This window comes from Erythranthe guttata, chromosome 10 (assembly GCF_056151865.1).
Source record: "Erythranthe guttata isolate IM_541 chromosome 10, IM_541, whole genome shotgun sequence".
NCBI classification, from domain to species: domain Eukaryota; kingdom Viridiplantae; phylum Streptophyta; class Magnoliopsida; order Lamiales; family Phrymaceae; genus Erythranthe; species Erythranthe guttata.
In genome coordinates, this window is record NC_142542.1 from 19,226,283 (window position 1) to 19,239,859 (window position 13,577).

Below are 13,577 nucleotides of genomic sequence, written 5' to 3' on the forward strand. Positions count from 1 at the left end.
ACACTTACTTGGAGGTAGAAATTAACCGGAAATATGAAGAACGAAAAATCGACTGAGGCTTGCAAAAGCAATGTCCTTAAGACAATATTTCCGGGCTGTCTACGGTGCAACAGTCACTCCCGGTAGTCTCCCAAGATACAACAGTCGGATACTTCGATATTTGCACAAATTCGAAGCCCACGGCGAACTAGAAACGTAGGAACAAAATTTTGACAGAAGAGTTTTTAGGAAGAAATTCACAAACGTCTTATTATCTCATGTGCAAAACTGATAAGGTTTTGTCTTATTTATAGAAATTTAAGAGTCCTTTTGTGAAGGGATATGTTGTTTTGAAAAGAGTTATTTCATAAATAGATGTGTTGTTTGGAAAGAAACTCATTCATTCCAAACATACACCTATTTGAAATACCTTAATTATTTTATTCAATTAAAAAATCCAACACGAATTACGACAACCCTCCTGAGGTATGCCAAATTACAGAAAATAAACCTTCTTATTTGGATAATTACACCCATCCACCTCAAGTATGTATTTTCTTACGAAACCCCCCTTATTTAGTAGGTAAATTTGACACAGTAAAACTAAAAATGTAACATAATGAATAGTTGAGGGAGTGGAGTGGCTATAATAACCAAACCACCCAGGTTTTCGTAATTTAACGCTACTTTATGGAATTTTGCACTTGGTCCAAAGGCCAGAATCAAGATTCTCTACCAATAAATTAAACATTCTTGTAAAAGTGATTATTTTAATTGTTTAAATAATGACTTCATCAGATCACATATACTTTGACATGTTAGGTATATACTTTGGATTAAGATTTAAGCATTGTTTTTCAAAAGTTAATAATCATAGTCTAATCCCATAACATTCCTCATAACTTTGGATTAATGGACCCGTTCAACAGCTAAAAAGTCAAAACCCCACTCTCTACTATATCTCATTTATTTATTATTATTATTGTTTTATTTTCTTTTTTTATATGGAGTTTATTATTTTTCATTTGATTTATTTATTTATATTTTATCTATATATATATATATATATATATTTAAAATTATATGTGTGTACAAGGATGGGCCACGAGAGCCGAAAAATGGAGTGGGCCTATTTTCCAGGACTTCCCACAGGCCCTTTTTGTGAAAGCAAAAAAATCAATTAACAATGAATTAAATAAATATTATTTGTATGTGTATATTGATTTTATGGCAACTTATAGCATTTAAAATGTAATAATAAATAGTATATTAGAGCCAATTTACAAGTTTAATTCCCAGTTGGAACAACTGCTAAGCATATGTGCTTTTGACATGTGACAATTTACGGTTACGTTTTTCAAGATGTCGAGAACATTTTTACATTGTCTTGTCAAATTCTCTCTCGTCGTTATTTTTTGTCTGCAACTTCATCGCCGTCGGTCCTAGGCCTGATGACCGGTGAGTTCTCTGACGGTCGTCTTGAAGGTGCAGATCTTGCACCATCAAAATATATCTTTATTCGAAATATATATTTTCAAAGAATTGAATACAAATTTGGAACAAATGTTTGATATTTAAAATTTGCAATTTTAGTTGCACTTTCTTTTAAGTAGATCCATCCAATTACAAGTCATTTAGAAGTTAAGGTAAAAAGAAGAATCCTAGACGTAAAAGAGTAGACTTGATTTGAGGTTAGTTTGGTAAATGTAGTTTTCAGCAGAGACATACCTACCAAATCCATTGTCATATTAGTAAAGAATTAATGGCCATATTTTCAAACATTTGAATACTTTTAAGACTTTTAGTATACGAATAACCGCAAATTACGTTCATCCTCTAATGTAAGGTTAAATTACGAAAAAATCCATCATATTTGGATAATTATATTTGCTCATCAACTACGTATTTTTTTACACATCCATTTTTAAATTGTCTAATTTACTTACTGAAAGAGGGGGGAGGGGGTGTTTCGTAAGACAATACATAGTTGAGGGGATGGATGTAATTACCGAAAAAAGAGGAAGTGTTTTTGTAATTTGACATGCCCACCCTTACAGTGTAAAATTTAGTGGAATCTTCTAGATTATGTGAAATATTCTCTAGTTTGTACCCGTTTTACCCCATTCGAGCTCCACATTTTAAAACAAGTTGATCGTAAGATGTGCCTCTTGGCTTGTAAATATCAGATTGTGGTACATCAGAAACTGCATTTTTGCACAAAACAAGTACAAACTAGAGAAAAATTCCAAGTAATCTTGAAGATTCTGTTGAATTTGACACCATAAAAGTGAATATGTAAGAAGATTCATTGTTAAGGGGTGACTGTAATTATCCGAACATGAGGGATTTTTTCATAATTTAACATTACCTTAGGGTGACGGTAATTTACCCTTTATTTTTTCAAGAAAACAATTTATAATGGAAACATTTCAGTCATACTAAAAGACATTTGGGAACTGGTCATTGGCAGGCACTTGCTGAAAATGACAGTTAATAGTCTCTGAGTCTGTTAAAACAAAAAATTGTACTCACAAAAGCATTTGTTAATTCATAATTGAAAGATCAATTTTTTAATACCCTTTTAACTTTTATTTGTTTTATTTTTTTTTTTGTCTAAAGTTGCTTTCACAATCACTCTCAATCAGCACATGACATGCTTTTGTAAGAATATAAAATATATTAATTTATTTTTTCAAAAAAGAAAAAGACAGAAGCCATTTGTACCATGATGATTCAAGAATCACATTCAAGAAAACAATTGTTGGATATTACATGAACATGCATGCCTTTATATATATCTATATATTTCCCCTGCATGCTTCACATAATTCAGATTATATCTTGATTTCATTTTCAATTCTTTTAATATAAATTCTCTGAATAATAAAAAAAAAAAAAGACAATTGTGGATGATGATCTAAATCAATATGGGGAAAAAGAAAAGAAGCTGGTTCAGTTATGTCAAGAGACTCTTCACTCCTGTCTCAAAACCAAAATCTGAGGAGGTAATAATAAATTATTGAAAATAAAAATTGAATCTTGATTTAATTAGTTATTTCTATTAACAAATTCTGTTGCTTTTGGAGTACTCAGAATTCAAAGAATTTGAAATGGTTATTCCAAAGGTTGAAATTCAGACAGCCTCCTCATCCTGTAATAGAAGCCCCTCAGAAGGCACTAAACGCCGCCACCGAAGATCAGAGGAAACGTGCATTGGCGGTGGCGGTAGCCACCGCCGCGGCGGCTGAAGCCGCCGTGGCGGCAGCAAACGCCGCTGCGGAAGTCGTCCGCCTCACAAACGTCCCCTTCTTCGAACTCCGGTCGAGGAAACAGCACTTTTCGGCGATCAAAATCCAAACTTCTTACAGAGCACATCTTGTAAGTATTTGTCTTAAACAAGTACAAATGTATACATACATACATGCATATATACATGTTGAACAAATTTTAATTATGCAGGCTAGAAAAGCATTGAGTGCACTTAAAGGAATAGTGAAGCTTCAAGCGGTGGTACGAGGACAGCTGGCGAGGCGAAGAGTCGTCGTAATTAAGACGCATTTACGAGTACATAGAAGAAGGGTTCCGACTCTTCTTGATTATCTTAATCATGGTGAAAAAAGACTTAGTCTTGGCCAAAGAGAAGGGACGAAATCCGAGGAACTAACGGTACTCGAAAGATTCGTTTTTTTTTAGTCCTCGGTAACTTTTTTAAAATTATAACAAAAACAAAAATCGAATTAAATTGGATAATTTCTACAGTACAAAAACTGGGATCTGAGCTTGGTTTCGAAAGAAAGCATGGATGCAATGTATCTACAAAAACAAGAAGCCGTTGCGAAACGGGAACGCATGAAGCAATACTCGTTTTCCCATCGAGTAAAAATCTTGAATATATTTCTGCTAAAATAATTATGATTCTTGTTTATTAAGCAATGATCAAATAGTTTTCGCTTTTTTTATTTAAATCCAGGAGAGGAGAAACGATCAAAGCCTAGACGAACCAATGAAGCTGAATCGTATATTTCACTCGAATAGTTATACAGGTGTCGATGCAAGTCATTTAGCACAAGTGAAGCTGAGAAAAACGTTCGAACAAGAAACAGCAGACGATTTAAACTCGTCTTATTCACAGCCAAGGAGATCGTTTTGTCACATAAAACAGAGATCGATTGGAGAAGAAGGATCTTTACCGAATTCTCCCGTTTTTCCAACTTACATGGCTTCGACGGAATCTGCAAAGGCAAAGTCGAGGTCTTTAAGCACACCGAAGCAGAGGCTTAGATTGTGCGATACTTACTCTGGCGAAGAATATTCTCCGTTTAAACACAGGCTTTCTTCTTGGAGTTCGTTTAATGGTGAAATTAACAAAAGGAACAGCATTTCTCAGCACTTGTCTTCTACTTTCGGAACATTTAACTGAGATTAAGACAACTCGTAATGTGTATATATACGCATGTCACTCAAAAAAATATTCTTTTTTTTTTTCGGTTTCGAGTCTTTGAACTCAATGTCGTGCTACTGGTTTATTTGGGGTTCCAGTGTTTTATCTGCTTTTATATGGTTTGTCGATCTTTCAGTTTCCTTTATTTCGAACATATGTTTTTGCTTGTTCTGGTGTACGTTTCTTTAATACTGTTACGCTTTGTTCGATTGATAAGATAAGCCATGATTAAGTAAACAATTAGTTCTTATTTTCGGTTCACGATTATAGAAAAACGAGTTCTTCATCACAAACAACTACCTGCACAGATCATAGGTTAAATGTCAGAAAGAAAAAACTGCTGAATTATAAGATTAAAAAAGAATGTCATATAACAAAGTACACAATGAAAATGTTTGACTATTACAACAGAATCTCTCAATTTGAACTTTATTTTCAATCTGCAGAAGATCAATATAATATAGTAGAAACAATTTCATCTGTAGTTTAAAAAACGAACACCTCAGTATTTACAGACGATAATTTACGACGTCCTCAAATCATTTGTCCCTCAAACAAATGACACCTCAAAGTTTTGACTATATTGTCCAAAGCACCTTCCTTCTTCGAAAGATACCTTAAAACTTCTTCTCGACTGTGCAAGATTTTCCCTCCAATGAAATAGTGACACCCGTCTTTCACTATTACACCATGCTCGCAAGCCAAATCTAACGCCTCTGTTTCTCGCCATATTCCTTTCCCAAATATTAAACTTAATTCCGCTTTTGCCATCGAAGGAGCTAGTTTGTTTTTAACTACTTGCACAGAAATATCTAGACCTGTTGCCTGACAGCAGAGCAGAGAATCATTCACACAACGATATTATATAGTTTTTCGTTTATTTATTTAATTACCTTGTCATCTCTCTTGAGCAACTTTTTTCTGCTGATTCGCATCCGTACGGCAGCGTAAAACTTCAAGGCGTTTCCACCACAGGTTACTTCATCCGCACGAACAGAGCCTTCGACTAATTTCAAATTATTTCTTACCTATGTGGGCTAAGTGAAAAATGATTACAAAACGCGCAGTGTGTATAAGTATATATATAAAAAAAAAAAAAAATCAAACGAAGTTCACTAACCTGGTTAATAAAAATAATAAGAGTACTGGAATTGCATAGGGAATAATGTATTTTCCGTAGTGCTTGCGTCATTATTCTCGATTGTTGGCCACTTGTGCTTGAGGAACCACATTGTAATTCATCAACTTCAATTTGAGGAACGAGTGCAGCTACCTGCAAAACCATTATAGAGAAAACATTATGCAGAGGATAACAAATACGGCAAGAATATTAGGAGATTTTTCAAGATAAAACAGAAAAGAACACTATTTTTGTACAGAGATACATACACTGTCAACAACAATTACGGAAATCGATCCACTTTTTGTCAAGGTATCCACCACACTTAGCAAATTCTCGGCAGAATCTGGCTGTGAAATAAGGAGATTGTCTATGTTTACACCTATCGATTCTGCAAGCGAAGGGCTCATTGCATTCTCCACATCAAGATAGGCACAGTAACCTATTAGACAAATAATTTAGTTTCCAACGGAAAATAGAGAATATTGAATAGTGAAAATCTTCGGAAAGTGAATATGCTGTTTCTTTACTTTTCTCTCTCATGCTCACTACATACAGGTACGAAGAAGAAAGCAAAAGAGAGAACATGAAAAACTCGTCTACCGGGGCACAATCTACCACCTTTTAAGCCTATTAGTTATAAGGGTTGTTTTTACTTTTAGCAACTTCAGCCTGCTTTTCGAAAATCAATTATCCCGAAAGTTTTGTATTCCAAGATTCCATATAAAAAACTCGAGAAATAGGTGAGTACCTCCAAGCTTTTGAGCCTCTTTAATAACATGAAGCGCGAGTGTGGTCTTCCCCGATGCTTCTTGGCCATAAATTTCAACCATCCTTCCCTAATGAAAACAATAAGACACGTCATGGAAACTCATATTTCAAATGTAAAACCTAAAAGACATATTGTTAGAGGAAGGGAATTCTTCTCCTCGTTGATAAATAGCAACTGGAAACGATGCACTAAGCACAGGCGCATTTGTAAAGGTGCAAAAACACAAAAATAAAAGCCTATAATATCACCGAAAGTACATATCTGCAATTTCACACTTCCAAGAAATGAATAATAACAAAAAAGTGCAAGTAATGTATCGGAAGTAAAACCTTCGGTAATCCACCAATAACAAGAGCTTGATCCAGCCTCAACGAGCCGGTTGATATTACAGGGGCTCGTCTAGCACCAAAGAATCGATGCAAAGAAAGCATTGATTCTTTGCCAAACTCCCCCGAAAGCTTAGACAGAGCCATACGCAATGCGGTGTCTTTTTCTGTCACCTTGGAATCCTCTGAAGTATGATCATCATACGTATATTCCGGAACTTCAACTAAGACCAAGACACACACAAAAAAGAAAAAAAAAAAAAAAGAAGGTAAAATAGCAATACTTACAAATATCAAAAAACACCTATATAACCATTAACCAGTCAGCTTTGATTTAAACAAAAAACATTGCAAAAATGCAATCTTTTACCTGTTGGCGATGCATGAGTGCTCTGCGCCCTTCTTCCAGCAAATGAATTCTGAAAATTAAATGCAAATTAATGCTAAAAATTAACAGTAACCCGGCAAAATTGAATTATCCAGCTGTACTATAAAATAACTACATAAACATCAGTCTAAAAAAGAAAAAAAAAAAAAAAAAACAGCTACAGATAAGCATGTACACACACACACACACACACACACACACACACACACACACACACACACACACGCACGCACACGCACACCATACCTGTGGTTTCGAGGAGAGGAGAGATGAGAGACGATAGGTCGAAAACCGATTCAATCGAAACAAATTAACCGATTTAGCTGCAAAAGGAACCATTTAATTTCGACTTTCTTCGCGGAGTTTATGCAGAGATGCAAGCAATTAGGGTTTTTCTGCTGAACAGTATGAAAACAATTCTACTCGACAGTGGCGCCAATTTTCGATTGGGGAAAGGGAAGCTAAAATCGTGGTGCGCTAGAAGCACGTTTTTTGCCTAGCGATTTATTATTTTGTCATTTCATAATGGGCTAAATACAGTTTGCACCCTTAAACTATAGGGGTGGTAACACTTACCCCCTTAAAGTTACAAATGTAACACTTACCCCCCTCATTAATGAATTTAAATGTATAACTTTGACTTTGAATGATGTGGCATTTTTTCTTCCTAAATTGTCCTTCTAGCCATTAAATAAATAATGAATATGTAATAATAAAAAATTCGACAACTTTGCCAAAACTTAATTTTATTATTTCAATATTGTAAATTTATGAATGAAAAAAATTGAATTTTAGTGTATTTTTGTTTTATCTTGTGTTCATTTGTAGCTAATAAAAAGTTAACGATTATTCGAATTTTAATTATGATTTTATAGTTTATATAGTTATTTTAATGCGTATATGACTCTAATATCATCCCACTTTTTACTTTGAGAATCACAATATGCATTCAAAAGTTAATAAGAAATTATAATTTAAACGTCTAAATATTTAAATATTATTTTATTAAAATTTATATTTAAGTAACTAAAATAAATTTTCAAATCAATAATTATCATAAAAAAATTGGCCATTTAAGTCTTGAAAATATTTTTTTTCTTGCAAATGTTTAACGTATTTAATATATTTTTTAAAATATTGAGATTTTTATTTATATTAGGGTCTATAGTAAATAAAATGTGGAGTTAAACATAAATCAAAATATTTTTTTTAATAATTATTATATTTTATAAAATTTAGTTTTTGAAATATTATTGAAAATAATTTATTATATATGCATCAATATAATAACTAGAAGGACAATTTGGGAAGAAAAAATGCCACATCATTCAAAGTCAAAGTTTTATCATTAAATTCATTATTGAGGGGGGTAAGTGTTACATTTATAACTTTAAGGGGATAAGTGTTACCACCCCTATAGTTTAACGGTGCAAACTGTATTTAGCCCTTTCATAATTACATTTTCATTTCATAATTACTCAAACTTGAGGGTTTTTTATTTAAAAAAAATAAAATAAAAAAGAGAAGCAGTTGTAATAAAATTCAGAAAAAACGTGCTAAAAGTCAGAGCTTTCTGTTGACCAATTCTCTCTACTCCGTTCACAAGAGCTCGGTCTTCTTCTTCTTCTTCTTCTTCTTCTTCATCTGTTTATTCAGAGTTCTGTAAATTAAACTCGTCAAATTGTAGAAACAAAGTCGAAACGATGTCGTCGGCGATTACTCAGCTCTCATCTTTCTCTTCCATAGCTAACCGCCGGTTGCAGCTCCACGCCAGATCATACTCGCCCCGCCCCGCCTGTTTTCGTCCCGTAAAGGTCGGTCTTTCAGGAATTTTGATTTTTTTAAATTACAATTTGTTACCCTCGAACCCTAAATTTTATTGAATTGGTGTTTGATTGATTTGATTTGATTTTGCGATGCTGTATTTGTCAATCGAGTTTTGTTTTATGCTTCCCATAATTTTCAGTTTGTTTGATTTGGGTTTTAGGAAATGCTAACGAATCAGATTGAATGAACTCCAAAATTATGTTTTAGGGCTTTTGTTCTCTGCAATTGGAGCACAAGACACCGATTAAAATAAGAAAAGAGTTGCACAATTGAACATGAGTTTCAAAAATTATTCCCAAACGAATCCATAATTAGATACATGAAAGCTACCTAAATCGATACCCCCGCCGACAATGTCGGGAAGTGGTATCGGTTATACAATGCAATTCTTTTTCATTCATAAATTTACCCTAATTTTTTTTTTCAACTGTTTGCATTCTTAACCGTTGATTGAAAAAAAATGATATAATTATGAAATGAAAATGTATGCATTGATCACTCGATGGTGTTATGAATACTCGAGTATCATTATTTTTCAGGTTTTAAATGTTATGGGCAGTGATGGAAGTGGTGTGGAGGTATCCAGCTTGGTGAATAAGGCTGCCCTAAGCCACGAAGAAGATCCATTCTCTGTAAAATCGAATCCTCTTAAAGAAGTTTCCGTAGTCGGAGAACCAAACGGGCACGTACATGAACAAGCCGTCAGCCAGCCGAAAAAGGGAGCAATGATTCACGATTTTTGTTTCGGAATCCCCTTTGGTGAGTATTTATGGACCAATAATTTCGTTTATCTGAAAAATAGTATCATTCTTTTTTCTGAGCTTGTTTTTCGTGTTAAGATGTTGCGGAAAAACTGTCATTGGCTTCTAATTGGTTCGTGAAGTGATTCTTTGTCAATAAAGCTTCTTTTTATCTTGAATCTACGGTTTTATGGAGCTGCTCCGATTTTGCTATAAAAAAATATCCATTTTGTTTCGCACAAATTGCGATGGCAATTATGTGAAAGTTACTATCCAAACGAAGTAATTTATTTTAGAGTCGGAACTTTTTTAAATAAGTAAATTGTTTTTGTAGGTGGGCTTGTGCTAGGTGGGGGAGTCCTTGGCTTTATTTTCTCAAGAAATCCCGTTTCTTTAAGAAATGGCGTTCTCTATGGAGGTGCTTTATTGGCCCTTAGCACAATCAGTTTGAAGGTTTGGAAGCAAGGAAAGTCCAGCTTACCGTTTATACTCGGCCAAGGAGGTGATTTTTTTTTTTTTCTTTTTTGTATGTATGAAAAAAATAGGTGATCACGTAAATATTTTCGAAAAATCGATCCTGATATATTCTCTGATAACGCAGTCCTCGCGGCGGCCCTACTGTGGAAGAATTTCCAAGCCTATTCGTTGGTAATAAATCGAGTTTCTGAGTTATTGTTTCCACTTGTTGCTTACTTATTATATTCCACAATTAACTGAAAAAAGTCGACATTATTTTACAGACTAAAAGCCTCTTCCCAACGGGATTTAATGCTGTCATAAGGTATACTATACTGCCATAATTTCACAATTACTGATCTTCTTACTCGGATATTTTCTAACGTTATCGATATTCTCGTTTATTCTTCTTCTTTTAATTCTGTTGCTTTAATGTGTAATACAGTGCTGCAATGTTGTGCTTCTATTCGTATGTATTGATATCTGGAGGGAATCCTCCGCCAAAGAAGTTGAAGTCTTCGGTTTCTGCTGAATCATTGTAGGCTTTTCAGTTTGACAAATGTTAGATCAAATTCCCGCATTTAATTGAAAAAATCGAGTTCCATTTGCCAGTGGGAGAGATATTTTATTTTGAGTAAGATGAAAAATCGGTTTTCGTGTGTGTGCATTTCGATTACATGATGTTGGTATAGGAGCAAACGACAGTTTGTATGTCAAAGAGAAGTACGGTTATTTATGGGTATATTATAAATTTATTGGAAATGTTATGTAAGATGTTATAATTTAACACGACGTTCGTGTTGTTTATTGTACGATATCGAATTTATTTCTATATTTAGCTCGTAAAATATTTGAGTAGAAGTAAAAATCATTAGGTTAATAATGTATTGGAATTCGGAAGTCAAGAATTTCAAATGTATAACAATAAATCTATTGCGTTTGTATAAAATATCTCCTGCAAATCTAAATCATTCAGTTGTAAAATAATAATCATGAATGATGAATCAAAACTATAAATCAAAAACTTAGGGGCAATTTGCTCAACATCCTTTAATATAGTACATCGCGCAGCTTAATTAAAGAACTTAGAGTGAAAATATACACTTTAGACGGGAAATAGACTCTAACTCATCCATCATCAAAGCCACATCCATTCTAATAAAAATGTGTCTCTTCCACTCTTCCTCGTCTCCCTACTATTCCAATGCCGCCAACTGCCTAATCTCCGCCAACCACATTAATTGGAAAAGATAGTTCTTATCACTGTCAGTCAGTCCTCTTTTTACAGTCTAAATTGTCTATTTCCAGTCCCGTTTCTCCATCTATGTAGTTCATTTTTAGGCTATTTTCGGTCTAAAATCTCCACCTAAGATGATTATTTCCAGTCCAACTAAGCAGCTCGAGAGATTTCTGGCAAATTCAAAATATATTCGAACGGGATGTTAGCTATACAAAAATAGTTTTGAGGGAGTTTTCAATGATTTTTTTTTCCTTCAAAATTTAACTTTCATGCCAAGACTTGTTAGAATTCTAACTATGATAAAATTTCAAGTGGATTCCGAAGGCCTAAACGATGCGGGATTGTCGAAATATGAAACTCAACTAGTCAAAAGAAATTTACGAGCTAAAACCCCAACTCTAATTATTGAAATAACTCTCATCACGTGTTTCCGTTTCCAAATTCCAATCAAACATTTCTTACAAGAAAAATAAAATAAAAAAATAAAAAAAATCCCCTCGTGACCACTAATTAATCACTACTATGAGGAAAATGACATGTTTTCTCCAAATTCAACGTAACCAACAAAGAATGATAAGACACGTATTACTGCTAAATGTAGGGTTTTTTTGTTGATAAGATAAGCAATGTCTTTGGAACTGATCCACGTGGCAGCATCCCAAGCAATTGCTGACGGGCCACGAAATTGGGCTTCCTACAAGTGTGTGCTCAAAATTTTGTAAGTTATAGTGCTTATATATTGTGTGAATGTAACATGTGATATAGGCCCCATAACCACCAACTAATTTACATCCATCTTTTTAAGATGTCATTTCATGTTTTTTTTTTCTCTTGCATAACTTTATCTACTGTCTTTAATTTAACTATAATTTTTTTTTTATTAGATAATACGTGTTTATAAATCGGCACCGGATAAATTACGTCATCGTGCAATAAATCGGCACTCATGCAATATGTAACTTGTAAAATACACGAGACGTAAATCATACGAAGTCAAGCATGTGTAACGAGCTTCAACTCGGGCCCTGACTATATATATATATATATATATATATATATATATATATATATATATATATATATATATATATATATATATATATATATATATATATATACACAAAAAATCCTTAATTTTTTGGGTAAATTACACTCACGCCTCGGAAGTATGCTAAAATAACTTTAAGGTCTCTGTGGTATCGATAATTACACTCAACCCCCTAAAACATAGTTAGAAACTCTCTAATGTGATAATGCACTGGATACGTTATTCCGATAGTGTTCTAACATACTATTATTTTTAGCTAGTGGTGGAGACAACATAGGGTTAGGGGGTGACATGGCTCCCCCATCAATTTTAAAATCACCCACAGCTTTTTAATATGTTGTCTCCACCACTTCCTGATACTAATAGTCTGTTAGAGCTGTAACGAAATAACGTATCCAATGCGTTATTCCATTAAAGTTTCTAACTATGTTTCAGGGGTGAGTGTGATTATCCATACCACAGGAACCTTAATGTTATTTTAGCATACCTCAGGGATGTGAGTGTAATTTACCCTATTTTTTTTAGCTAATGTGATGACGCAGTTGCTGACATAAAAATTATAGGAATAATATTATGTAGTTTTTCTGTTTGTACTTTTAGGGAGTCTTGTCATTGTCTTCCACTTGCCTTTTGTGGTCAAGAAAAATGAAGCATTTAGTTGTTGAAAACTAGCAAAATAATAATAATAATAATAATAATAATAATAATAATAATAATAATAATAATAATAATAATAATAATAATAATAATAATAATAATAATAATAATAATAATAATAATAATAATAATAATAATAATAATAATAATAATAATAATAATAATAATAATAATAATAAATAAAATAAAATAAAATAAAACATTATCGTGCATAATGATTTAAGGCGCATATATATATGTTTGCTTACGTGTGTTCCTTTTTAATATTCGATTTGATTAATTTGCATGCGATCCAACTATTTACTGGTATTTTCAAATGCGATCAATAATTTGTTAAATTCATTAGATCTGCTCCTTTTTCTTCAACCTACTTACCTATTAATTAATTAATTAAATTCCACTACAAACATTTTATTGCTAATTAAAGAAACAGTTTTGCATGCATTTAACTGCAGTACGTACACTCCTTAATTTCAGACAGCATATATATATGCTTTTCCAGTTTCTATCGATCACTTATCTTCATCAACAATCTATCCAGAATATATATATCTTCACACACACACACACACACACACACACA

General features: G+C 33.2%; 3 protein-coding genes across 4 annotated transcripts; 2 read left to right on the top strand and 1 right to left on the bottom strand.

Moving 5' to 3' along the window:
- The first annotated feature begins 2,622 nt into the window (after positions 1–2,622).
- On the top strand, positions 2,623–4,587 carry IQD12 (IQ-domain 12). Its single transcript, XM_012972592.2, has 5 exons — positions 2,623–2,984; positions 3,073–3,357; positions 3,439–3,645; positions 3,739–3,855; positions 3,950–4,587. The coding sequence occupies exons 1-5, from the start codon at positions 2,907–2,909 to the stop codon at positions 4,397–4,399; spliced, it is 1,137 nt and encodes a 378-aa protein (XP_012828046.2). The 5' UTR covers positions 2,623–2,906; the 3' UTR covers positions 4,400–4,587.
- A 178-nt stretch (positions 4,588–4,765) lies between these two features.
- RECA3 (RECA homolog 3) lies at positions 4,766–7,497 on the bottom strand. 2 transcript variants are annotated; one of them, XM_088824419.1, is made up of 8 exons: positions 7,273–7,497; positions 7,009–7,057; positions 6,642–6,856; positions 6,292–6,379; positions 5,810–5,982; positions 5,541–5,693; positions 5,314–5,448; positions 4,766–5,245 (listed from the first exon to the last, which is right to left on the bottom strand). In XM_088824419.1, exons 1-8 carry the CDS (start codon positions 7,363–7,365, stop codon positions 4,955–4,957), a joined length of 1,197 nt encoding a protein of 398 aa, XP_088680545.1. In that variant the 5' UTR covers positions 7,366–7,497; the 3' UTR covers positions 4,766–4,954. The 2 variants fall into 2 exon arrangements, with proteins under 2 accessions (XP_088680545.1, XP_012828219.2); XM_012972765.2 differs by having other exon boundaries at positions 6,642–6,862; positions 7,273–7,446.
- Positions 7,498–8,570: 1,073 nt separating this feature from the next.
- LOC105949442 (protein FATTY ACID EXPORT 1, chloroplastic) lies at positions 8,571–10,881 on the top strand. Its single transcript, XM_012972752.2, has 6 exons — positions 8,571–8,840; positions 9,393–9,612; positions 9,928–10,095; positions 10,195–10,241; positions 10,334–10,374; positions 10,495–10,881. The coding sequence occupies exons 1-6, from the start codon at positions 8,730–8,732 to the stop codon at positions 10,589–10,591; spliced, it is 684 nt and encodes a 227-aa protein (XP_012828206.2). The 5' UTR covers positions 8,571–8,729; the 3' UTR covers positions 10,592–10,881.
- The last annotated feature ends 2,696 nt before the right edge of the window (positions 10,882–13,577 follow it).

What these genes read in the sequence shown, in the direction of transcription:
- IQD12 (XM_012972592.2), top strand. Translation starts at nt 2,907, where the DNA reads ATGGGGAAAAAGAAAAGAAGCTGGTTCAGTTATGTCAAGAGACTCTTC. An exon ending in CGAAATCCGAGGAACTAACG is followed by an intron (nt 3,646 to 3,738) that starts GTACTCGAAAGA and finishes TAATTTCTACAG; the next exon opens with TACAAAAACTGGGATCTGAG. An exon ending in AATACTCGTTTTCCCATCGA is followed by an intron (nt 3,856 to 3,949) that starts GTAAAAATCTTG and finishes ATTTAAATCCAG; the next exon opens with GAGAGGAGAAACGATCAAAG.
- RECA3 (XM_012972765.2), bottom strand. Translation starts at nt 7,365, where the DNA reads ATGGTTCCTTTTGCAGCTAAATCGGTTAATTTGTTTCGATTGAATCGG. An exon ending in AGAGGCTCAAAAGCTTGGAG is followed by an intron (nt 5,983 to 6,291) that starts GTACTCACCTAT and finishes TTTGTCTAATAG; the next exon opens with GTTACTGTGCCTATCTTGAT. An exon ending in TTATTATTTTTATTAACCAG is followed by an intron (nt 5,449 to 5,540) that starts GTTAGTGAACTT and finishes TAGCCCACATAG; the next exon opens with GTAAGAAATAATTTGAAATT.
- LOC105949442 (XM_012972752.2), top strand. Translation starts at nt 8,730, where the DNA reads ATGTCGTCGGCGATTACTCAGCTCTCATCTTTCTCTTCCATAGCTAAC. An exon ending in TTGTTTCGGAATCCCCTTTG is followed by an intron (nt 9,613 to 9,927) that starts GTGAGTATTTAT and finishes TTGTTTTTGTAG; the next exon opens with GTGGGCTTGTGCTAGGTGGG. An exon ending in GTTTATACTCGGCCAAGGAG is followed by an intron (nt 10,096 to 10,194) that starts GTGATTTTTTTT and finishes CTGATAACGCAG; the next exon opens with TCCTCGCGGCGGCCCTACTG.